Below are 27,908 nucleotides of genomic sequence, written 5' to 3'. Positions count from 1 at the left end.
GGTGAGCTGGGGCCAAGCTGGAGTTGTTCATGGTTGAGGGAAGCCACTGGGTTGGGGGCAAGCAGAGATCAGAAACAGATAGGTGGTGCCTTGCTCAACCACATGGATCCACTGTGAGAAATGAGATGTGAGATGATTTTGTTGTGTGAATAACACTAAGTATACTTATTTAGATGGTATGGCCCACTACTCATGTGTAATAAATGCAATCTGTTGTTGACTGAAACACTGTTATGCAGTGCCTGTTTCTGGATTTTTTTTTTTTTTTTTTTTTACTTTTTTCCCCTTCAAACCAAATAGTTAAAAACAAATGGTTTTGCATGCATATGGCCTTGGGTCCAATTTCTAGTATCACAGAAACAAAACAAAATAAAACAAAAAGCCATCAAATGCCTGAAAACCCTGAATATTTTAGGTAATTCTTAAAAGACAGTGTTAGTCTTTCTAAAATGTTCTCCAATAAGTGTGATGTTAACTTATGATCTGGTTTTTGAGAGACATACCTGAAGAGACACACATAAAACTAAAGTAAAAGTAATTGTTACTGGAATGAAAACTTTGCTTATCTCAGGAATTATTCTTCAATGAATTCCAATTGGAGACTGTTTAGCAGTTATGAACTTAAGATCAGGGTTTCTGTGTCATTTATATTCGTTAACAATAAAGCCCTAGGTTTGGGCAATATTTTTTCTAAAGCAAGCATAAAATGTACTTAAAAAAGGGTTATTTCAAATTTTTTCAGAAGTATTCTTATATTCTTATTTATTAAAATGGGGTTTTGGATTTTAGTCTTAGATCCTAATGCCACTACATTTATAACACTGGAAATACAATGATTTTTTTAAAACACAGTCCATTTCAGAGGCATTTTAACTTATGAAGTTATTGAAAGTTTTTTTTTTTATATATAAGTAAAGATCAAAATATCTAGGGGCAGGATTGGATAAGAAATTTATGAGTTACTGACTTAACACATCCTTAAATATTGTAGGCTACCTTTATCTAATGTAGTTATAACACAATACTACACTGTCTGTAATCATTTCCTTTATGAGAACCAGAAAGAAGAATTTACATAAAAACATTATTCATACTTGGTGACTGTTTTATTATCATATATATTATTATACACAACTCTGATAGGAAGGATAGTTATAAATCATACTCTAAACAAAAATCTATGCATGGCTTATATAAGCAGTAATAGTTTGAAGGATAGAGAAAAGCCATGAAAATGTTCACCCAAAATTGATTAATAGTGAAAAATGCTAGTTTGTACATATAATGATTGAAAAGCTTCATAATACATTGGAACACTTATAAATCTTCAGGTACCATAAGAACAACCTGGTATAGGAACGCTCAAATTCAACAGTCACATCCCTAGATGTGTACATCATCTCAATACAGCAGTTAGCATTCTTTCTTTCTTTCTTTGGCACTTAGCAATACAGACAAAGGTATATTTGGTTTAATGTGATTTTTATTATTCTTAAATTTTAGTTATTTTATATAGTTAAAAATATACAATACTGCTTTAAAAACTTTAAATTTTATAAGTGTATAGTTGATTATCATCATATTCACAATTTTAAAAGCCTATTTTTTTCAACTAAACAATTCATCCCATACATGTGAAAGAGACTAACAAAAAACAGTTTATAAGAAGACTTCAATGAGAAGTTTAAACATAAAAACAGAATATTAATCTAGAACACTGGTCTAAATCCTTAGTGATACCTCAGGCTAAAACAAATTATGAAATGTTTAGACATATTTTTTAACATTTAAATTAATCCTATAAATTCAAAATTGTGACTTAAAAAGTTTAGAATTGAAGAGATTTTGTTTGAAGCCTTATTTATATACATTAATTTAATAAAAAGAGAAAAGAAATGAAAAATAATGTATTCTAATACTACATAAGTTTGAGATTCCATCGGATTTTAAAATAATGTATGCACAATGTTTCTACAACCTTCAGGAGTTATATAAAAACAAAGCAAAAGAAGAATGGCAGATAGTAGCATTTTTTCCTTTAAATCATTTGAGGACAGTAAAATTGGTAGGGTGATTAAATTTGCCTTATGGAATACAGGCCATGATAGCATAAAAACAACCTAATGTTTAAAGGTAAATAAACTGTGTAGCTTTTTCTTAATATCAACTTAAAAATTAAATTCATTATTTAATGTAAGAAGATACACTGATAAAATATGTAAAGCCCAAACAAATTATTTATGTGCATATATAAGGTATTCTTATAAGAAAAGTATTTTACAAATAATTTTGTTCATCATATCTACACAATGCACCATTCATTTCACTCATTACAATACTTTGCACCAAACATTGCTATCTTCAATCTTAACATTCCTCAAATATGAGGAAAAACAAATTGTTTCCACTGTTCTAAAAGTGAAATTTATAAAGTCAATATATCATAAAGGATTACAGATCTAAGATAGTTTTTAAAGACATTTATACACATTGAAATGAGTGCTTTGCTTAATTTAATTAAAAAGCTAGACATAAAGCTCTTCTCTTCATTGCGATTCAATAAACATGGTTACATTTAACAATTTTTTTCACACTGAGACATTAACTATCATTGTGGAGACTTTAGTAAAGGTATAAAGAGTGATTATCTTTTTGGAAAACACTGTTGAAATATAAGTGCTACAGTCTTAATATTTATATAATAATTAAGAAATAATTTGAAAAGACATTTTACTTTCAAAATTTTTCAACATAAGGCACATAGCAATATTTAGTCTAGAAACAACTAGATTACATAATAAATAATTATCTTTTCAAACATTATTTACCCTTTACCTGAAAACAGAGGGTGAGTAGTGCAGTAAAACATGCCTGAATTACTTAAAATGAATTATGAAATTTCATAATTAAGTAATTGATTAATTACTTAAATGGATTTAGGAAACAATATTTATGTGCCGAAAGAATGTTATTAGTTTAAAAAACGAAAGGAACATTTATATAAAATATACATCCCACAGTGTTATAGGTAGGAAAAAATGTGAGGCACTTAGATTAACAGTGTAGGAGGAGAGCATTGAGATTATCTATTTGTAAAAGCACCAAACCATTTATTTTAACATCTGAGATAAAAGCAGAGGCTAAAAATATAGGGAAATAGGTTAGTCTTGTAACTTTGTACTCAGTCTACTAATGAGAACCCAGAAGTTCAAACTGAAAGTGTTTCATTTTTATTCTGACAAATAATTTACATAAAGTTTTCTAATTTGAGAATATCAAAGTTCCCCTGAATAAGTTTTGTGTCTTCTGCAGTGCTCAGGTGATATGAAACGTAGATGGCATCTCACTACTCTGTGGTACCACACTTTCTATTGTAATGATGATAATCTACCACATTGATATGTTTTTAAAACTCCTTTTGTAAAAACAAAGATTAAAATTTGGTTTGGAATATCAGTGCGATCAACATGCATCAGTGCCTCCATGTGTACTTGCTGATGCCCAACATTTACAGTTTTATTGTTCTATGATCCTTCACAAATTAATCTGATCCAAAAATTCAGGTGAAAATTGGACCTGGCATTATAGGAATCCACCAGGTGGCAAGTCAGGGAAAGGTCTGGCTTCTGATGGATGATGAAGTGGCTGCAGATGAGTGGTGGTCTGAGCATTACTTAAGTTGTTTAATTCAGCTGGATATGTCTCATTTAAAACACCTCCATTCTGAAACTGAAAACAAAAACAATATTGCAACTTATTAGGCAAGATCTTCCAAATGTCTTAAGCCATTTAATAATTTTATTAATACGTATTAAAAAAAACAGTCCTGCACATTGTTAAACTTCAAATTCCTTTACTACTGCTGAATTTTAAATCCTCCATTCAGTGAAGACATGTTGAGAATATATTGCATATATTAGTTATATTCATAACCTTTTGGTTTTCCCATTAATTTGACAAGAAATTTTGAAGGTGGTACAGATGAGTGATACAACTGTCTCACTTAGGATTGCCTTTGGATTAGACAGGAATTGCTGGGTCAAAGATTAACAGTCATGAATCACATTAAATATTCTCTGTCACAGTAGGTTTGCATTGACCAGACTTCATCTCAGTAGACTATATGATCAATTAATTAATTATATTCAGGATTGCAGGTGACCTAGGATTTTTCTAAAAATAGTTCTTGTGGAGAGTGGTCGGGTCCCTGATCATTGGCTGATCCTGCGGTATTGGCAAAAGCCAAGCTTGGGAAACATTGCTTGCCAAAAGGCAAGGATAACAGCCCAGAGACTCTGCTCTGATGCTTAAAAGTTATCAGACATTCCAGTACAATGGGTTTCCTAGGTGCAGCAGGACAATAGCAGGATGTTCCTAGCACTGTATGTAACAGGATAGCTGCAAAAATGTTTCTTGCTCTGTACCTTCTTAGTGCACAAAGAAGCCTCTTGATAACTCACAAGCCATGAGCACTTTACAATGTTACAATGCCCCTACAGCTTAACTTCTGATTATGAGACCATATATACTTCTGAATCACTGTTCCTCCATCAGAAGGATGATCTTAGCTTTGCTTAAAAACGTCTCTGTGTTTTCTTTGCCTCTGTGTTTTCCTGCATCTCCCATCGCCCCTACTCAAGATCCTTTGTGGATGCTGCATGGGGTGTGTCAAGTTCTGATTTTCAAAAGCTTTTTCAATATTCTAAAAATAATACATCAAGTGTATGATTTGCTTAACCATTATTTCTAATTTGTAATATGCTTTTAATTAGTAAATACCACTAAAAGCATTGTCCCAATTATAGATCAAGTTACCTATCAAACAGAAATGCTTTTTCCTTGTCTTTTTACACTAAAACTAGTCCCATGTCTAGAACTGTTATTACAAATTCAAAGAGAAAAAAGAAAGGAACGAAAGACATCGAACTACATAGTTCTCTACAGTTTTATAAACTCATATTTATAAGTTCATATTTTGGGGGGTTACATTTTAATACATTCATATAATGCATAATGATCAAAAAGGGCAATGAGGATATCTAGTACCTTAAAAATATCATTTATTTATGATGAAAACATTTGAAGTCCTTCTAGCTATTTTGAAGTTTAGAATAAATTATTGTTAATTAAGTCACCCTACTGTGCTACAGAACACCAGAATTTATTCCTCTAATCTGTCCATTTGTACATAATAACCAACCTCTTTCTAGCCTCCTGTCCTGGCCTCTGGTAGCCTCTACTCCACTCTCTACTTCTATGAAATCAATACTTTCAGTTTCCCTATGTGACTGCAATCATGTGGTATGTGTCCTCCTATGTCTGGATTTTTTCACTTAGCATAATGTTTCATTCATGTTGACACAAATGACAAAATTTCATCCTTTTTATAGCTGAAAAATATGCCACTGTGTATGTAAACTACATTTTATTTTATCTTGAATATTAAAATTTAATATAATTAAAGGAGGTCAGAATAAGAACTAAAAAAAACCTTCACTATCATTTTCTATTAAAAAGTTCATATATAATTAAACATTGAATGTATGAAAAAAGCCAGTAAAACAATTAGAGATAAAGATTCAAGTCACATTTATAAATTGTTATACTCAAAATGTGCAGTGAAGAGAGGTCAGTGAACTTAACTGTAGTCAAGATATTCTTCAAAACTAACTTAGATATACTTTTAAATGAACTAAATATTTTATACACACACACATATGTTGTAAATGGACATAATACTTTTATTTTATATATTTATTTTTATGTGGTGCTAAGGATCGAACCCAGGACCTCACACAATGCTAGGCAAGTGCTCTACCACCCCAGGCCCCATGAACCAAATATTTTGTAACAGAAAGGCATTAATGGAAATATATTCGTGGATAGTCAGAGAGTAGATGTTATCATCAATATTAATTAATTTTTTAAAAAAATAACCATTTTTTAATTTAAAGTGTATTTGCTGCTAGAAGGGTTCTAATGACATATCTGAACTATGCATCAAACTTGATTCACATGACAAAAAGCCAACTGGTTTACTTTTTCAAGAATGTGGGCAGGGACAACAAGATAAAATTATATCACAGATATAATTAGAAATTCTATCTCCAAAAACATAGCAGATAATAGATTAAAATCAGCAATTGATGTAAAAAATGTTAACTTACGTCTATTTATAAGGTAGGGAGAATCATGGAAAGGGTTTATTTAGCTCTATAAAACCCTTACCTTGTTTAAAAATACCTGTGGGCCTGGAATTGTTGGATTGTACTGCATCTGATCCACATGGGTGTGCTGAGGATCTGGCTGGCACTGATACACTGACATGGCCCCAGCATAACATGTCTGAGGAGTTGCTATGGTTGACTGCAGATTCATTCCATGCTTTTGGTTTTCAGGAACTTGTAAACAAGTGACAAAATCTTCCAAATTAGAAGTAGAAGGGTATAGGGATGGCTCAAAATTTCCTACAGGAAAGTCCAACTGTGTACACTTGGAATGCTGTGGTAACACAGGCTGATTACAGGGAACAAAGTTCTGTGTATAAGGCATAGTGTCTATGTCAGATTTGTAGGGAAACTCTTGACTGGCCCCATGTAAGTCTGAAAAGACATTGTATTGTTGTAGGTCTTGCTGAGGACAACTGCAAGGCACAGGCTGGTTAGAGTTCCAATTTGCAAACATGCCATTAACTTGCATATGCTTCATTTTCTGACACAGTTGTTGTTGTGGCTCTGCTACTACTTGCTTTTGGTGGTGCTGTAGATGCTGCTGCTGTTCTAACTGTAGGTGTTCCTGTACCATACAACTTGGGTTCAGAGCCACAGACTGTTGTTGTTGGTAACCAGAACTCAGGAAGGTAGGCTTATTTAAAGAATCTTGGACATATGTTAGGATTTCATCTGTTATGTCAATGTCTCTAAAGTCAACCTCACCAGAAGAGTCAGTTCTGAAAAATTCCTCATTCTGCATGCATTTGATATCTTCAAAATCAATGCCTAGGTTTTTCATAATACTGTATAATTCATTATTTTTATTATCTGGAAAGAGCCCTGTGTGAACTCCAGAAACTGTTGGGTTCATTTCCTGAGAATGTCCAATTTGCTCATGTTTTAGGATATTATCATTTCCCACTGTAATGATATTGCCTTGCGAATTACTGCATTCACTCACAGGTTCATTAAAAAAATTTCTTTCAAAAGGTACAGTACTTGAAGCAGGATAGTGATAAACAGATTCATCTTGTTGCATCATGGCATACAGGATGGAACTGGGATGCAGAGAATCCTTATTTGGAGTTGATGTGGTAGCACAGTCTTTTCCACTAGTGCTGGTTTTATTCCTTATTGACAAGGCATCCATTATGGGAGGAACAGGGTTGGTAATCTCATACAACATAGCTTCTCCAGTAGTAAACATAAAAGGCAGCGTCATATTTCGTTTTCTTAAGTGCTCCCTTCCTTCTTCATCTCTAAAATGTATATAAGAAAGTCTGCATATATTAGGAAGAGTTTTATCATAAACATTTTAATGAAGATATCAGAAAAGATTAATAGCAAGTAAAGCATACTATAACTGAGTTTAACAGGAGGTAACATGGACTTTATTATTTTGATATAAATTATTCTCAAGACTGATGCTATAATGTCTTGGACAAATATATTTAAATAATTTAGATTTCCCCAAAAAACTTAGTGTAGTAGTTAATTCCATGCTCATGTAACATGCCTAACCTGATATCCTGCAGAAAAAAATAAATTTTTGTATTTAAAATGTAAAAACAAACTGGAACAATTTAGAATCTGAGGACAGGCATGTCTAAATAAAACAAAACAAAGAAGCACGAAAGAAAAAGACCGGTATAACTGGCAATATGAAAACCAAAACTTTTCATATTTTTGCAAAATAATCCATAAATCAAGTTATATAGTCTAGAGAAATATTTTAACATATACATGTACTTATAATTTAATATATAAGTACAAAATATCATATTTAGCATAGAGAGCTTCAGTGAATCTGAGAGGCAAACAATTCAGAAGAAAAACTGGCAAAAACTGGCAATTCATTAAAAAAGTCCTAGAAAGTTATGAAGAGATGCCCTGTTCATTAGTAATAAGGAAATGAAAACAACTAATCTCTTAGTAATTGACAGAACACACACACAAAATATTAACAAATGTACCAAAAGGCAAGATGAACAAACTAGATCACTGAAACATAAAGAGCACTACACTCCTAAACAGTGGAACATGGGTTGTTTACAAGAGCACATGGAATATTTCAGCAACACGGACCATATTCTAGAGAACAGAGAATAAAGCCATAACATATTTCAAATGACTGAAATCCACTCAGAGAATGTTCTGACTACATTGGAATTAAGCTAAAAGTCAATTGCAAAACAACAGCTAGAAAAGTCCCCTAATGCCAAATACCACAATAATACTATATTTTTAAATAACCTATGAATAAAAAAGTGAAAATTAGCAAAAATATTTTCAATTTAACGAAAAAAATAACAATGAGTAGACATAATGAAATGGGAAACAAATGTATCATAGGCAAAATCAACAACCAAAAGTTGGATCCTGGAAAAGGATGGTCTTCTAACAATATTAATTGAGGGGCATAAATTTGTATAGGTACATACATTTGTGTCCCTCAATTAATATTGCTAGAAGACCATATACATTCATACATTCATCATGTTCATGGGAGGGAAGACTATATTATAAAGATATTAATTCTACCCAAAATGATCTATAGTTTCAATATCATCCCATTCAAAGTTCCAACAGATTTTTTGGTGGGACTTGACAACTGATTTCCAAAATGTATATGGAAATAGAAAGGGTAAAGAAGAGCAAAGGCAATTTCAAAGAACAATAATAAAAGCTAAATAAGCAGGTATTAAAACTTATAATAAAGATAGAATAATTAAGACAATATCATGGCACAAATAGAAAACTAGACCAATGGAACTAGACCAAGAAAGTTTAGAAATAGACCAGAAATAAAATTCTCTGATCAATATGCAGTGTAGTAGGGAAAAGTCGACCTGTTAATAACTGTCTTTTCAATAAATGTTACTTATCAATTTGATATACATAAAAGAACAAATCATCTTGATCATTACCTCAAGCATGTATAGAAAGCAAGTCTACAGAGTGGGAGAAACATTTGCAATGTAAATATTTAACAAGGGACTCATTTATAGATTACATAAAATCTTTCAAATCACTGCTGTGTTTAAAGAATACATTCTAAAGCAAGCATTGTATTTACAGAGAGCACTAGGTTTCACCTTTCCTTCATAAGCCCAGGAAAACTCAGGAGTTTGTTTTTTCTACAGTGTTCCTTGTTCAGCTATTCAATAAAGTGTGTTGATCCTGTCTTCGCAATATTTCTCACCTGTGCCCTCTTTTTTCTCTACATATTATTTTAGCTTTTCAATGATGATTTCTAGACTCATTTGTCTTAGAATTATTTTAAGTTTTCATTTAAGACAACTTATAAACCAAATTATTATCAAAAAATAAAATTAGGAGATATTCTAAGTTTTTGTACTTACGTTAGAGGTCTCTGGGTTGAGATGATATAATCTGGTCTTCCATTTTTATAAACTAAGCGTGCGTTGGACTGGACCCATGTCCATCCATTGTGTTTTGTAAGAAGCCTGAAAACCGTCATGCCACTTTCTCCAGTCTTAATCACTTAAATAAGATTTAAAAATCAAGTTATCAAACTCCAAACCAATACATTAAAGATAATTTTTGAAACAAGGCCTCTCTGATGTCTTTCTGGATATATTTCATTTATCACTAATTCTGATACATATCTTGACAAATTTTAAAGGCTTGAAAACAGTTCTTTATATCTGTTTTGCTCTTGCTCCAGACTAAACATTTGAAATGTTGAAGGGAAGGGTAAGTACCAGTTGATAGACTTCAGTACCACATGCAAGTCTAGAGAGCAGCTTGTTGGGGAAAAAAAGATGAAAAAAATAATTTCCTTTTAAATAGGGAATGTTTTCCAATGGCTCAATACTTGACAATTTTTAAATTTAAATCTATATTAACATAGATTATGAATTACTAATGCCATTTAAAAATTCCTGAGCAAATCTTCATGGGCCAAATATGGCCGTTTTTGTAGTAATTAAACAGTGTTCCTGTACAGCAGCTGTACAGGAGTTAATGAACAAAAAGTGTAACTCTCATTAATCAAAATAATATTAAGCAGCAGTTTATTCAAATAGTTTCCTTAAATATGGTCCCTAATGTAATAGTTTAAACATGCACTATGATATATTTTTTTCAGGTTTATTGGTAAGGAATTACAACTTACTCCTAATATGTAATTCGGCACAATAAAGCATATCAGCAGCATGAACAAACTGATATCCTGATCCTCTTGAACACAGCTCTGCTTCAGTATAGCCTAAAACAATCTGTCCTCTGTTTAAAAAAAAATGTAGAATAAGAATGAGTTAAAATTTAACATAAGTAATCAGGATAAATTGGTTATATGCTCTTTTCTAGAATATTCTTTACTTGACATTTAGAATTTCACTTTAGTAGGTAGAAAAAATTAACCACATCTATCTAAATTTGTTCTCTTGCTCACAGTCATAAATTTAGGTTTTAGCCTATTTTCTTCTGGATAAACAATTAAAACTAGTACAGCTAAAAGTGAATCTAATAGATCAGACTGTAAAGGTAAAATAAAGTCTTCAGTAAAAATCTAGAATGCTAACACTGGAAGTGCTAACACTTCACTTTGGGGGGACAAGATTTGTCAAATTACCTCTCTGCATTTGCATACTAGAGGAGAAAAGCACTGACATTGTTGACATGATATCTGGATGCTTAATATCATTCTACTACACAATTTTTAGAAAACTACTAAGCTTCTGGAGCTAAAAATTGTAAAAGAAATGACAAATGTCATCAGAAGAATGAACCCTGCAATTTACCTTACTTTAATAGGATACACACAAAAAAGTGAAATAATAATGGCTAATACAATAAACAAATAATATTATAACCTACATTGAAACAAAACATACATTTGATGAAATAAAAGTAGAAAAGTTGTTTTACTCACTTGGCATCACAACCAGTAGGTGTAAAGTCTAGTTTGTGTTTGGTTCTAAAGATGAAATTTTTGGTTCGAATTTCAAGTATGGATGGCGGTTGAAGCGGAGTAGCTATTGCAAACAAAGCCAACTGAGGAGGAAGTATTGACCCGTCTTTCCCTTTCTTGTTCTGTCCATGAAGATATTTTAACCTTCCTTGGAAATTCATTGCCTTAAAAAAACAAAAATAGTTCATTAAAACTAACAGTATAAAATGGTTGAAATTTCAGTTTTATGAAATTGCTAAAAGTTCCTGAAGCTGAGAACTGCTACTTACTTTCACTGTTCTCTCCACAGAAAGCCAACTAAAACTATCCCAAAAGGTTGAGTGAGAAATATTCTAAAAACCACCCCATGCTTCTAATGGTCCTGAGAAAAATATCTGTATCATTTTCTAGGCTTGCAATTGCCCTATCATTTTCACCTACCACAGCTCCTTGCATACCATGCACTTGCTATATGTTTTCTCAATGGAAAAAACAGTAATAAGGTCATCAAGAAAAGATCAGTTCTCAAACACGCATAAGCTATGTTTCATAGCTCACTGTAATCTTCCTCATGGAGATAAAACACAATTTTGTAAAACACTAAAATGAATCATGAAATCACATGAAGAATGGAGAGTGCTATTAAAGAATAATTTTTAAAAACAAGAAATAAAGACAATTAAACAAGAAAAGATCAGTTAGTTGATTAAAAAAATATCACCCCAGTGGATGAGTCTGACATCAATTTGACAGCAGCTCAAGGCAGAATGTCTTTTGCACATAGACATTCCACCTCAAAAATAAATAATAATTAATCATGAGCATCAGTAACAGGAAACCTATATCAAAGCACAACTCTAACACAGAGTAAGGAAAACTATCTTCAGATATACACTCATAAACACACACAAATCATTGTTTAGTAATGGTTAATTTAAGATTTTATTATCTGATTAAATTCTCAAGAATTCACAAAAGATGCAATTTGTTTTATATTCTCTTTTCCTGTATTTGTAGAGTGAACCGTTAAAGGATACAGTTAAGGAATAGACCACTTCCACTCTTGAGTATTCTGCCTAAGCTGTTTCCTACTGTTATTCCACACAGGTGTTCAGACTACACAGTGAAACATCATCCCATGTCAGACATGAGTCTGCAATCATCAACACACAATCATTTTTCAGGTGTGCAGAAAAGGACACAATATTCTTGTGTAGCAAGCATTAAACCCCAAGATGGTAAGCATTTTCTGATTAAAGAAAGGCTATTTAATTCTCTATGTCAAAACTAAAAAGCCCTAAAATAGCCAAAATACAGGATTTCATGTTATTTCATTGAATTTTTATTATTAATTATTAATAATTGTTTTATTAAAGAACAGGATTTCTGAGTCATGGAAAATAGTCAAACTCTGAAATAATGATGTTAAAAATTTTCTTTTCTTAAATTATTGAGTAAACTTTTCAGACTGAATTTAATTATGACCAAAGAAGGGCTTCAATGAACTTTTCTTTTGTATTTTTTATGCCTTCATAGAAAGAGTCAGTCTAAGATTTTGTACCATACCAGAAAACCAGATGAATTATCCAACAGACACCTTAGCCGGCATATGAAGCACCTCTCCATAAAGGAAGAGTTTTCTGGAGGAAGCTGCTCTGGGCTATAGTAGACTCCTGGCTGTGTGAGGCCATGAGTTTCTGTAGAAATAAAAGCAACACAAATTTTATTTTCCATTTTGTTGTAAAATCAAGTGTTTGAACAGTTATAATTCATGTTAACATGTAAACTGAAGTTTGTATTCTGAATTTAAAAAATCATTTTCAGAAATGATTCTATTAGGAAAGTGCCTTCCCCCTCTTTCTAGTTAACCCAAACCTAACTTTAAACAAACTTGCTAGCTAACTGAAGCCTAGCTTGTAGCAAGAACTGGCCTTGAATAGGAATAGAAACCTACCCTTCCCCAAATCATCTGACCCTCATCATGAGCCATCTATGGGCTGTGTGTGTGAGCTACGTGCAATTGAGCCTATGAGGGGACTGGTCTGGCACTATGCACTTTTTTGGGTGTATGAAACATGTGTACCTTTTTCTGTTGCTCTGCCTGTGATCCCACTCAGCACCTGAGATGGGTGTGGCTTTCCAAGATGTCAATCAACCTGCTGACCACAAGACATCACCAAGCAAGACTCCACCCTTCAAAACCCAATCCCTTGCCTTATTTGGGTGGAATATTCTATGAATGGCTTTTCCCCAATAAATAAGGGGGTTTCAGATGTGCGCTCTCTTGCCTCCCTTGCTCCCCTTGCCTTCCAGCACGGGAGCTGATATCTGAGTTCTCAGAACCATCCCTGACCCCACAAAAGGTATTTCTGTGTTTGTGTGGTTTTTTAGTTGCCAGCCCAGCCAGCTGGTGACAGACCCTTACAGGCCAACCAAGAATGTTAACCCTGCCCTTTGAAGAAGTGGCAGCAGTTGTTTCCACTAGAAGACGGTCTCCCCTTAAGAAACCCCTTGCAGATTTTCTTTTTTTTTTTAATTTTTTTGTTGTTGGTTGTTCAAAACATTACATAGTTCTTGATATATCATATTTCACACTTTGATTCAAGTGGGTTATGAACTCCCATTTTTACCCCGTATACAAATTGCAGAATCACATCAGTTACACATCCATTGATTTACATATTGCCATACTAGTGTCTGTTGTATTCTGCTGCCTTTCCTATCCTCTACTATCCCCCCTCCCCTCCCCTCTCCTATTCTCTCTCTACCCCCTCTACTGTCATTCATTTCTCCCACTTGTATTATTTTTCCCTTTCCCCTCACTTCCTCTTGTATGTAATTTTGTATAACCCTGAGGGTCTCCTTCCATTTCCATGCAATTCCCCTTTTCTCTCCCTTTCCCTCCCACCTCTCATCCCTGTTTAATGTTAATCTTCTTCTCATGCTCTTCGTCCCTACTCTATTCTTAGTTACTCTCCTTATATCAAAGAAGACATTTGGCATTTGTTTTTTAGGGATTGCCTAGCTTCACTTAGCATAATTTGCTCTAATGCCATCCATTTCCCTGCAAATTCTATGATTTTGTCATTTTTTAATGCAGAGTAATACTCCATTGTGTATAAATGCCACATTTTTTTTAATCCATTCGTCTATTGAAGGGCATCTAGGTTGGTTCCACAGTCTTCTATTGTGAATTGTGCTGCTATGAACATCGATGTAGCAGTGTCCCTGTAGCATGCTCTTTTTAGGTCTTTAGGGAATAGAACTAGAAGGGGAATAGCTGGGTCAAATGGTGGTTCCATTCCCAGCTTTCCAAGAAATCAGATTTTCTATAGGTGCAGCACTCCACTCTCAGGGTGTCTACCTGGCAGTATGCTCCAATTTAATCTTTTATTATATGCAATGTGGTTTTTCTAGGCAGTTAACCTTATAGATTCAAAAAACCAAAAACTTATTTTAATACACAGAACTTAATTTTTGTTTACATTTTTATTGAGCTATCACTATTAATAATTTCCATATTTTAATGTCTTTTTTGTTTTCTTAACACTTTGACAGATTTCTGAAAAAACTGCTTGCATCAAGAAAGGCTTTTCTGGGGAAAATAATCAAAGAGGAAAACAAACCATGTTTAGTAACATAAATAAACAAATATGGCTGGAAGAACAACCCATATCTCAATAATAACCCTAAATGTTAATGGCTTAAACTCACCAATTAAGAGACACAGGCTAGTAGAATGGATCACAAAACAAGACCCAACAATATGCTGCCTACAAGAGACGCATTTGATAGGAAAAGACATACATAGGCTGAAGGTGAAAGGTTGGGAAAAATCATATCACTCATATGGACTTCGGAAACAAGCAGGAGTGTCCATACTCATATCAAATAAAATAGATTTCAAGCCAAAGTTAATCAAAAGGGATAAAGAGGGGCTGGAGCTGTGGCTCAGTGGTAGAGCGCTTGCCTGGCATGTGTGAGGCCCTGGGTTCGATTCTCAGCACCACATACAAATAAATAAATAAATAGAGGTCCATCAATAACTAATAAAAGTATTAAAAAAAAAGGGATAAAGAGGGACACTATATACTGCTTAAGGGAACCATACACTAACAAGACATAACAATCATAAATATATATGCCCCAAACAATGGTGCAGCTATGTTCATCAAACAAACTCTTCTCAAGTTCAAGAGTCTAATAGACCACCATACCATAATCATGGGAGACTTCAACACACCTCTCTCAACACGGGACAGATCTTCCAAACAAAAGTTGAATAAGGAAACTATAGAACTCAATAACACAATTAATAACCTAGACTTAATTTACATATATAGAATATACCACCCAACATCAAGCAGTTACACTTTTTTCTCAGCAGCACATGGATCTTTCTCAAAAATAGATCATATATTACGTCACAGGGCAACTCTTAGACAATATAAAGGAGTAGAGATAATACCATGCATCTTATCTGATCATAATGGAATGAAACTGAAAATCAACGATAAAAGAAGGAAGGAAAAAGCATGCATCACTTGGAGAATGAACAATAGGTTACTGAATGATCAATGGGTTATAGAAGACATCAAGGAGGAAATTAAAAAATTCTTAGAGATAAATGAAAACACAGACACAACATATCGGAATCTATGGGACACATTGAAAGCAGTTCTAAGAGGAAAATTCATTGCTTGGAGTTCATTCCTTAAAAAAAGAAAAAACCAACATATAAATGATCTCATACTTCATCTCAAAATCCTAGAAAAAGAAGAGCAAAACAACAGCAAAAGAAGTAGAAGGCAAGAAATAATTAAAATCAGAGCTGAAATTAATGAAATCGAAACAAAAGAAACAATTGAAAAAATTGACAAAACTAAAAGTTGGTTCTTTGAAAAAATAAATAAAATCGACAGACCCTTAGCCATGCTAGCGAAGAGAAGAAGAGAGAGAACTCAAATTACTAGCATACAGGATGAAAAAGGCAATATCACAACAGACACTTCAGAAATACAGAAGATAATCAAAAATTATTTTGAATCCTTATACTCCAATAAATTAGAAGATAGTGAAGGCATCGATAAATTTCTTAAGTCATATGATCTGCCCAGATTGAGTCAGGAGGATATAGACAACCTAAACAGACCAATATCAACTGAGGAAATAGAAGAAACCATAAAAAGACTACCAACTAAGAAAAGCCCAGGACCGGATGGGTATACAGCAGAGTTTTACAAAACCTTTAAAGAGGAACTAATACCAATACTTTTCAAGCTACTTCAGGAAATAGGAAAAGAGGGAGAATTTCCAAATTCATTCTACGAGGCCAACATCACCCTGATACCTAAACCAGACAAAGACACTTCAAAGAAAGAAAACTACAGACCAATATCTCTAATGAACCTAGATGCAAAAATCCTCAATAAAATTCTGGTGAATCGGATACAAAAACATATCAAAAAAATTGTGCACCATGATCAAGTAGGATTCATCCCTAGGATGCAAGGCTGGTTCAATATACGGAAATCAATAAATGTTATTCACCACATCAATAGACTTAAAAATAAGAACCATATGATCATCTCGATAGATGCGGAAAATGCATTCGACAAAGTACAGCATCCCTTTATGTTCAAAACTCTAGAAAAACTAGTGATAACAGGAACATACCTCAATATTGTAAAAGCAATCTATGCTAAGCCTCAGGCTAGCATCATTCTGAATGGAGAAAAATTGAAGGCATTCCCTCTAAAATCTGGAACAAGACAGGGATGCCCTCTCTCACCACTTCTGTTCAACACAGTTCTCGAAACACTGGCCAGAGCAATTAGACAGACGAAAGAAATTAAAGGCATAAAAATAGGAAAAGAAGAACTTAAATTATCACTATTTGCAGGTGACATGATTCTATACCTAGCAGACCCAAAAGGGTCTACAAAGAAACTATTAGAGCTAATAAATGAATTCAGCAAAGTGGCAGGATATAAAATCAACACGCATACATCAAAGGCATTCCTGTATATCAGCGACAAATCCTCTGAAATGGAAATGAGGACAACCACTCCATTCACAATATCTTCAAAAAAAATAAAATACTTGGGAATCAACCTAACAAAAGAGGTGAAAGACTTATACAATGAAAACTACAGAACCCTAAAGAGAGAAATAGAAGAAGATCTTAGAAGATGGAAAAATATACCCTGTTCATGGATAGGCAGAACTAACATCATCAAAATGGCAATATTACCAAAAGTTCTCTATAGGTTTAATGCAATGCCAATCAAAATCCCAACGGCATTTCTTGTAGAAATAGAGAAAGCAATCATGAAATTCATATGGAAAAATAAAAGACCCAGAATAGCAAAAACAATGCTAAGCAGGAAGTGTGAATCAGGCGGTATAGCGATACCAGACTTCAAACTATACTACAGAGCAATAGTAACAAAAACAGCATGGTACTGGTACCAAATCAGGCGGGTGGACCAATGGTACAGAATAGAGGACACAGAAACCAATCCACAAAACTACAACTATCTTATATTTGAGAAAGGGGCTAAAAGCATGCAATGGAGGAAGGATAGCATCTTCAACAAATGGTGCTGGGAAAACTGGAAATCCATATGCAACAAAATGAAACTGAATCCCTTTCTCTCGCCATGCACAAAAGTGAATTCAAAATGGATCAAGGAGCTTGATATCAAATCAGAGACACGCCGTCTGATAGAAGAAAAAGTTGGCTATGATCTACATACTGTGGGGTCGGGCTCCAAATTCCTCAATAGGACACCCGTAGCACAAAAGTTAATAACTAGAATCAACAAATGGGACTTACTCAAACTAAAAAGTTTTTTCTCAGCAAAAGAAACAATAAGAGAGGTAAATAGGGAGCCTACATCCTGGGAACAAATCTTTACTCCTCACACTTCAGATAGAGCCCTAATATCCAGAGTATACAAAGAACTCCAAAAATTAGACAATAAGATAACAAACAACCCAATCAACAAATGGGCCAAGGACCTGAACAGACACTTCTCAGAGGAGGACATACAATCAATCAACAAGTACATGAAAAAAAGGTCACCATCTCTAGCACTCAGAGAAATGCAAATCAAAACCACCCTAAGATACCATCTCACTCCAGTAAGATTGGCAGCCATTATGAAGTCAAACAACAACAAGTGCTGGCGAGGATGTGGGGAAAAGGGTACACTTGTACATTGCTGGTGGGACTGCAAATTGGTGCAGCCAATGTGGAAAGCAGTATGGAGATTTCTTGGAAAGCTGGGAATGGAACCACCATTTGACTCAGCTATTCCCCTTCTCGGTCTATTCCCTAAAGACCTAAAAAGAGCATGCTACAGGGACACTGCTACATCGATGTTCATAGCAGCACAATTCACAATAGAAGACTGTGGAACCAACCTAGATGCCCTTCAATAGACGAATGGATAAAAAAAATGTGGCATTTATACACAATGGAGTATTACTCTGCATTAAAAAAATGACAAAATCATAGAATTTGCAGGGAAATGGATGGCATTAGAGCAGATTATGCTAAGTGAAGCTAGGCAATCCCTAAAAAACAAATGCCAAATGTCTTCTTTGATATAAGGAGAGTAACTAAGAACAGAGTAGGGATGAAGAGCATGAGAAGAAGATTAACATTAAACAGGGATGAGAGGTGGGAGGGAAAGGGAGAGAGAAGGGGAATTGCATGGAAATGGAAGGAGACCCTCAGGGTTATACAAAATTACATACAAGAGGAAGTGAGGGGAAAGGGAAAAATAATACAAGTGGGAGAAATGAATGACAGTAGAGGGGGTAGAGAGAGAAGAGGGGAGGGGAGGGAAGGGGAGGGGGGATAGTAGAGGATAGGAAAGGCAGCAGAACACAACGGACACTAGTATGGCAATATGTAAATCAATGGATGTGTAACTGATGTGATTCTGCAATCTGTATATGGGGTAAAAATGGGAGTTCATAACCCACTTGAATCAAAGTGTGAAATATGATATATCAAGAACTATGTAATGTTTTGAACAACCAACAATAAAAAAAAATAAAGGCTTTTCTAAACATAATTGGAGAAAAGATGGCCTCTTCAAAAAGAGGTGCTGGGAAAACTAGAAATCCATATGTAGTAGATTCAAACTGAACCCCTATATCTCACCCTCCACAAAACTCAACTCAAAGTGATCAGGACCTTGGCATTAGACCAGAGACCCTGTGCCTACTAGAAGAAAAAGGTAGATTCAACTCTATCATGTCTGCTCAAGAATGGACTTCCTCAATAAGACTTCTAAGCACAAGAAGTAAAATCATCAAACAATAAATTGGACAGTATCAAACTAAAAAGCTTCTTCACAGCAAAAGAAATAATCGAGAACATGAAGAGAGCCTACAGAATGGGAGAAAGTCTTTGGCACCTGCACCTCGAATAGAGCATGAATTTCCAGGATATATAAAAAACTCAAAAAAATTCACACACACACACACACACACACACACACACAAACCCACAATCAATAAATGGGAAAAGGAACTGAGCAGACACTTCACAGAAGTACAAATGGTCAACAAATTTGAAAAAAATTTTCAATGTCACTAGAAATTAGAGAAAGGCAAATTAAAATTACACTAAGATTCCATCTCACTCTAGTCAGAATAGCAATTATTAAGGATATAAGTAACAAGAAATGTTGGTGAGGATGTGGGGAAAAGGGTACACTCACACATGGCTGGTGAGGCTGCAAATTGGTGTAACCACTCTGGAAAGCAGAATGGAGATTCCTTAGAAAACTTGGAATGGAACCACCATTTGACCCATTATCCTACTCCTTGGCATATACTCAAAGGACTTATAGTCAGCATACTACAGTGATACAGCCACATGAATGTTTATAGCAATTCAATTCACAATAGCTAAGCTATGGAACCAACCTAGTTGTCCTTCAACAGATGAATGGATAAAGAAAATATGGCATATAAACACAGTGGAATATTACTCAACCATAAAGAAGAATGGAATTATGGCATTTGCATGTAAATAGATGAAGCTGGGGACTATCATGCTAAGTGAAATAAGCAAGTTTCAAAAAACCAGATGCTGAATGTTCTGATATGTAGATGCTAACCCATAACAAGGAAGGAAGGGAGGGGAACTATAGAAGTTCACTGTATTAGACAAAGCGGAATAAAGAGAAGGGAAAAAGTATGTGAATAGACAGCAGAATGAATTGGACATAACTTTCCTAAGCTCATATATGAATAATTGACCAGTGTGATTCCACATCATGTACCACCACAAGCATAGAATCAAAATTGGATTGGGATGCATTCCATGTAGGGATAATTTTTGAAATTGCATCTTACTGCCATGTATTATCTAAAATCAACAAATAAAAAATGATTAGGCATATACCCAATGGAAATGCCTACCTATGTTTACCATGTGAAACAATGTTTACAACAGCATTATGTGCAAACTGGAAACAATTCAAATATGTATAAATAATTAAAGAATAAATAAATAAACAAATAAAAGAACTTTCTATATTTGCTTATGCTAGTTTACTTTTTATTTGGTGCATTTTAATCAGAACTGTTTACACATACTCCAACTACAACTTTGTGCTTTCTTCTCACCTTTCATGATGTTGCCAGTTATTTTTATTAAAATGTTTTTATAAAAATGTATTGCTCTCTTACATGAAACTCCTCAATGGCTCTCATCTGTCAAATATTCCTTAAAGCCCCAGCTCTGTGACCTGGCTCTTGCTTATAGCTACAGCTTCACCTCTTTTACTCTTTGCTATCTTTAGCATGGAGTTATGTATCCTAAAGGGTCCCAGCCTCCTTTAACAGAAACATTCAAAACCACCAACACCATCCTTTGTAAATATTCTTACCATCAAGTACTTGTCCAGCGTCTGTATGCTGAGAAGTGTTCAATGCCCAGTGCAGCTGACGTTGAAATTCAGCTCGGTCTTCAGTATGGATAAGTTCATACACGCTCTGATGTATTACATCAGACTGAAGAAAAAAGACAAAGAAATTAAACGACAGCACTGACTAGGAAATTTTATGGCCTACAGAAGCAATTTCAAAACCTACTTGTTAGTGGTGATGAATGTAAATAAAATGATTGCCAAAGCTCCCTGTCATCCAAAATAGGAAAAGCTGGAAAGAGAGACTAGCATTATAACTGATAAACCCAATGCTACCTGCCATCACTTTCCACCATGCATGCTTTTTTTCAAATAGGTCACCTCCCCATTCCTTAAATGTACAATATTAAGATCTGCTTTTGTTCTTTATCCACTTATTGATCTTTTAAATCTGACTTCTTCCATGAATCCTTCCATTAATACCCAGGTCTCTTTGACTTCTTTACTCTTAATAGTATTCATTTTGTATTTCCTTCACTGTTCCCTAAAAGTTTTCTTTATATTAAGTTTTTGATACAAGCAGACTCCATTTGTGTAAAGGGAGCATGCCTTTACCATATCACATCCCTCATTCCTCTTGCCTCTCTGCATTTACATCAGTGCTGAGCTCCTTCCTTTAAATTAGTTTTCCTAGTTGTTTTTTTTAAATGCAACTCATGGTATGATACATATCTGCCATCAGATACAGGATCACACACACACACAAGTTTCATGAAACAATTTTGTGTGTGATGATATTGTGTGTTCTATATTATTATTCCATTTCATTCTAAGCAATTAAAAAAAAGGTTGGATGGTGATCTACTATATAAACTGCATTATTATCCATTAATGGGTCACAAATAGCAACTTTAAAAATGGTGGCTTAAGGGGCTGGAGTCGTGACTCAGTGGTAGAGTGCTTGCCTGGCATGTGTGAGGTCCTGGGTTAGATCCTCAGCCACCGCATATAAATAAATGATAAAGATCCATTGACAACTAAAAAATATTTTTGAAAAAATGGTGGCTTAATCTACCACATGTGTCTCAGGTACTGAAGTTTTCTTAAATCCAGGCAATGTGCATGCCTGAGAAGTTAAAATGGAACACAAGTTAAGAGTTTCTCAATTGATATAAATCATGATGTCAAATCATGGTTAATACGATTATGTAATTCATTAAGTTTTAAACAAACTTTTTTATGAACATTAATATATTTGTTTTAAAATCACAGAAAACTAAAATTTAGGTTTTGACAGTAGCCAGATTCTATTGCTTTAGTCATTTAAATTTAAATCTCTCTAGGAACTTAATCTACTAGCATTAAATTGTCTCTATGCCATCCATTAGGCAATTGCCAGAATTATCACCTAAATTACAAATTAAAGCACACACATTCCTTTAAATAAAAATCTTTACTCCATTGTGTTAAAAATATAGAAAAAAACACAGTCTGTATAAGAACATTATATAGACAATGTTATTCAGTCCAGCAGCCTGTGAGAATGTTAGAAATGCAAACTGAATTAGAATATCTGGGAATGGAGCACAAAGATTTTATTAACTTCTTTAGGTGATTTTTGTGCACATGTAAGGTCTAGATACATAAGAACAGCAAGCATTTGAATATACTTACAATTTGTTCTCAAATCATATCAGATGTTCTTGTCCATTAAATATGCAAAATACTTTACAACTCCATTTATTCACCCTTCCTTTCAATGCTGTTAAATGAGCCAAATGTCGACTTCCTCCAATGACTTCCAGATTACTGCTTACAGTGCTTCTAATTCAGCTGGGTTCCCTTGTACAGCCATCTGATCACTACACATTTTTTTTAGTTTGGCTTCAATCCATTTCCTTTAGAGTATTTTCCATAATCCACATAAATCATAATTAAAGGTACAAACCATGACATTTTACATGTACCTTTTCATAGCACCTCACTAATTTCACAGTTGTCATATGTCCTCTACGAACCATGTTATTTGATGGCAAATATTTTCTTTTTTGCTCCAATAAACTCTACTTGCCTTAAAGTTTGTTATATGAGATTACTGATTAGTGAAACAAGAAACACAATAACCACTAGTGAAACAAAATTTCAAGATATCACAGTGCTATAAATTATTAGTATTAAAAAATATATTGGCTACAAATATAGCATTTTTATTTTTATACCATCTATATATTTTAATTGATATTTTATGTATACAAATGGTTAACTCTGTCCCTGAACTGCAAAATATAAGCAGAAAGTTCATTTTCTTAAAAAGTAGTTTAAATAACAAAAATATACTTACTTGCTGAAAGCCCAGGTAATCTTGTATAGTAGAAGAAGCATAAAAGACCAAAGCATCTGTAGTGACAACCAGCACAAATCCATTCAGAGCCTACAAGGGAAAAATGTTGCAAAATTAGTAATGGAAATTAAAATTGTTATAAATATTGTCAGAGAAAGGCAATTATTTTATCTCTGAAAAATCTCTTCAAAATGATTAAAATTATATCTCACAAACATAGACATTCCACATACCTTGGTAAAAGAAATTTATGCTTCTGATTTGGCAGAGAAAAAAGAGCTAAATTTAAAGTTAAGCCCCAGAAACTTTAATTGGTATCCTATTTTTCCTCATATTTTAGCTTTTCTGAAATTTAAATGTCATGCCTATCTTTTTTTTTAAACACAGAGTGTATAGAAATCATTCACTATTATCCATCACACTGCTTTTTTTTAGAGGAAAACAGCAAGTAAAGATGCAGACTTTGGGATTTTTTTCAAGATGTGAGAATAGAGGAGGATGCTTTCCTGGCTGTTCTGTGGAGTGAAACCAAGAAAGCAGATAGGTAACTACTTCTCAGCAACATGGGTGAATGGAAAATAAAAAAAAGGTGGGGATGTCACTGGAATTTAAAACTGGACATTATAAGAGGATCAAGGACTTAGGAGATTGAATATAATAAAATAGGGAAGAAAGCACCAGCACCAGCACCAGCTGCACAGCCACTGCTGCTGCTGGGCCAGAAGTACCAGCCAGAGCTGCCCTTCTCTGAGCAAAGTGGAGCCATTAGGGAATTAAAGCAACCCACATTTTTAGGAGGCCTGAGGCGTGTCTGGGTAAGAGCATTTAGAAATCAAGGATTCTGCCCAACTAAACTGAAAGGTGCGCTGCACAATATCCTTGTGCAGGAAAGAAGCCACCATCTCTCCAGGCAGCCAGTGAGGGACAAAGGAAGGATCCATTTTGCAGCCATGATGCAGAGGATGGTAGCTGAAGGAGCGGATTCCTGGCAAAACCGAGTTTGGCCTAAAATACAGGCCCACACTGAACACCAAAGAGTATGCTTAAGTGACCAGGAGAAAATCAAACATGGGGAGAGGTTTATACCTCTGGTCATGGAAAACTGGTTTTGGAAACCCACGCAGCTATACCCCTCCCCATCCAACCTAGGTGCTTGCAGGACTAGCTGAGAGACACACCTCTGGTTGGGAATTCAGAAGGCTGGGAATGGGAGAGAATGAGTTTGGAGACTGAACCCAAGACCAGGAAATATGGGGGCTGCACTTGCCACAGGGGACTAGGAATTGGCTCTTCTACCACAGGAATAGAACCCAGGAGAGATCTGATTTAAAATCTCCAAATCAACTGGCATTCATTAAAGAGCCTGGAGTCCACCTAAGCCTAAACCCTGCCTCTAGGAATTCCACCTACAGGATAATCTCTCCTACTCCAGTAATCTGGAGGGTGGAGCATCATGCTCCAGATGACTCCACCTAAAACTGCTGAGAAGAAGCAGATGAGAATCTGTTGAACTCCAACAGAAAGAATTCTTTAACTTTTCATCAAGAATTATTTTTCTTTTTTTCCCTTTCTTTTTTCTGTTTAATTGTAACCTTAACGGTACACAGACATTTATACAGCCTCATATTTGTGTTCTCATTTCTAGCATTTTTGAAGCCAGTTATGTTTCATGGATCAGTTTTTTGAGGACTAGAATGTTTGATTAGTATATTTTAGGTGAGGTTTTTTGTATTCTTTTATTTTTGTTTTAAATTTTAAAAAATTATTACTTTTTATATATTTTTCTCTTACCTATTTCCCTTGGTTCTCTTTCTCTCTTTTCTTCTGCTAACACCCAATCTCTATTGTCCTCTCTTTCACTCTTCTTTTAATTTTTCACTTCCATCTTCTCTCCTCCCTCATAATCATCAAATCCTGTATCATTTCTGCTCTCTCCCTATGCACCATTCAAAACTGTAAACCCTTTTGCAAACTTACTGTTTTTATTGTAGACAATAACTGATCATATCATTTATGTTTATTGTATAATTAACATTGTAGACATCTTAGAAGGAACTATTTGGTTTAATAGTGATTAGTTGTTGCTATTATTTGTCTCTCCCTTAACAATGAAGGACTGGAAAACTTCAGGGACACTATAAGTGTAAAATGGGTAGACACACAAACAGAATGAAAAAGCAAAGGAACAAATTCCCCCCAAAACAAACAAGATACTTCAATAACAGAATCCTGTGACACCACAGTGGAAGAAATGTCAGAGAAGGAGTTTAGAATATACATAGTTAAACTGATCTACAAAGTAAAAGATGGTATAAGAAGTGAAATCAGACAGAAAATACAGGAAGTGAAAGATCGTTTCAATAAAGAGATAGATTCTGAAAAAGAAAAAAAAAAAGCAAAGATCCTCAAAATGAAGGAATCAATAAACCAAATTAAGAATTCATTGGAAAGAACCATGATCAGACTATATTACTTGGAAGACAGAGTGTCAGGAAATAAAGACAAAATGTATAATCTTGAAAACAAACTTGACCATGGAGAAAAGCTGTTAAGAGACCATGAACAGAACTTCCAAGAAATATGCAATTACTGAAAAGACCAAACTTCGGATTTATAGGGATAGATAAAGGCTCAGGGAGACACAAACCAAAGGCGGCCCAGAATAGACAAAGCAATACTTAATAAGAAAACTGAAGCAGGAGGCATCACAATATAAGACGTTAAATTATACTACAGAGCCATAGGAACAAAAACAGCATTGTATTAGCACCAAACAGACATGTAGACAATGGTATGAAAGAGAAGACACAGAGAAAAAACTCACATTAATCCAGTTATGTCATAGTAGACAAAGGTGCCATAAATATACATATTCTTTCCTTCTTTGAGTCTGAAAGTTACTGCCTTTTAAAAAGTCTTTTAGTGTTGTTCAAGTTCAATGTTAATTAATGCCTTCATTCTTTATTTTGGATAACAAAAGTATCTTAGTTCACTTTAAGTGTTTATTGTTACATATTTTAATTCTAAAAGCCTTTGCTTCTTCCTGCTCGTCTACAGTTCATACTTGTGTTCTTCACCAGGACTTAACCCTTCTGAGACTGGTTTTTGTTTAAGTGGAGAAGTGGTACAGTTTATGTAAGAACCACTCAAAGTCAAGTCAGACAATTTGGACTGGACTCCTGTCTCTGTCACTTACTAGATGTGCAGCTTTGCTTTAGTTATTTATCTCCTCAAGCTTTAGTGTCATCATTTCAAATATTGGCATTCTACTGGGTGGCATGGTGACTCATTTAATTCAGTAGCTGGTATAGAACTGGCACTCATCTAACATAAGGTACAGTACCATACGGTGTGGAAAAGAACAAAGATTGGCTTACATGATCATGCCTGGAGAATTATAAAGAGCTGCATAAATAATTAGTTTATTCAACACTTAGCAAAAAGGACAGATGCTAAGTCCTCAGGGGATGAGCTAATAAGCCACTGCCCCTGTGCTTATGATATTCACACAGTTTGGTAGATACACTCATTATCAGGTGAGGTAAATGAAATGCAGTAAGTCTTTTCATTCCAATTCTTTCACCTTCAAGATGCTTGTTTTTTTTTTTAATTTATATATGACAGCAGAATGCATTACAATTCTTATTACATATATAGAGCACAATTTTTTATATCTCTGGTGGTATATATATATATTGGTATATTCACACCAATTCATGTCTTCATACCTGTACTTTGGATAATAAAGATCATCACATTTTACCATTATCACTTACCCCATGCACCCTCCTTTCCCCTCCCACCCCTCTGCCCTATTTAGAGTTCATCTATTACTCCCATGCTCCCTCTGTCTATCCCACTATTTCACATTATGATTTTTAGAACTTGATTACAAAGATAACAACATCTATTATTTAGTGGTCTTTCTCTAAATGTTTTCATGTATTTGAGTGGTTTTAATTCTCCCCAAAATCCAAAGAGGCAGATTCCAGTTTTACAAATGAAGAAACTGAGGTAAACAACTATAGAATAACTCACCCAAGGACATAAAGCCAGAAAAAACTTAAACACAGTATGACTCTAAAGTCTATCACAATATGCTGCTGTTATTGAATGCAGATTGTGGCCTGGCTCTCACTTTTTAACTACAGCTGGCATCTAATCTAAGTTCCTTCATTATAGAGATCATATATAAAACCTAGCTATATTCCTAGGATAAAGATTCCACAAATTGGAAACTTGAATATTTCATCATAAACATATCCAATTGAATGTTCTTAAATTTGGTTGTCAGTAACAGTACATACATCCATTACTGAACTGATTAATCTTGAAATATCTTCTTTTTAGAGAAAACTATTTATTAATAGGATTCATATTATTCTGGAGGGCTTTTTCAAACAAATTCAGTAGTGAAACTCATCAGTGCATGCCAGAGGACAAAAGGATAAATTAGGATGCAGTATCAAATTCCTTTAGGTGAATGTTAATTATCAAAAATAAAAAGCAAAAGAATAGAGGCATACTGATTTTTCACAGAGCTCACA

The 27,908-nt window shown here is 34.3% G+C and overlaps 1 protein-coding gene across 1 annotated transcript in view; it reads right to left on the bottom strand.

Moving 5' to 3' along the window:
- Positions 1-253: 253 nt before the first annotated feature.
- Ahr (aryl hydrocarbon receptor) overlaps positions 254-27,908 on the bottom strand; it is a 54,631-nt gene continuing 26,976 nt past the window's right edge. Inside the window, exons 4-11 of the mRNA XM_046463516.2 lie at positions 23,362-23,451; positions 21,042-21,165; positions 12,694-12,824; positions 11,110-11,312; positions 10,351-10,460; positions 9,575-9,716; positions 6,229-7,471; positions 254-3,729 (exon numbers count right to left, since the gene is read on the bottom strand). Coding sequence (XP_046319472.1) covers positions 3,583-3,729; positions 6,229-7,471; positions 9,575-9,716; positions 10,351-10,460; positions 11,110-11,312; positions 12,694-12,824; positions 21,042-21,165; positions 23,362-23,451 — 2,190 coding nt within the window. The 3' untranslated portion in view covers positions 254-3,582. The remainder of the gene's footprint in view (positions 3,730-6,228; positions 7,472-9,574; positions 9,717-10,350; positions 10,461-11,109; positions 11,313-12,693; positions 12,825-21,041; positions 21,166-23,361; positions 23,452-27,908) is intronic.

This window comes from Marmota monax, unplaced genomic scaffold (assembly GCF_021218885.2).
Source record: "Marmota monax isolate L192 unplaced genomic scaffold, Marmota_monax_Labrador192_F-V1.1 WCK01_AAM20220418_F8-fsc00057, whole genome shotgun sequence".
Lineage (NCBI taxonomy): Eukaryota > Metazoa > Chordata > Mammalia > Rodentia > Sciuridae > Marmota > Marmota monax.
Note: the sequence above shows the minus strand (reverse complement) of the source record. Positions and strands in the feature narration are given on the sequence as shown.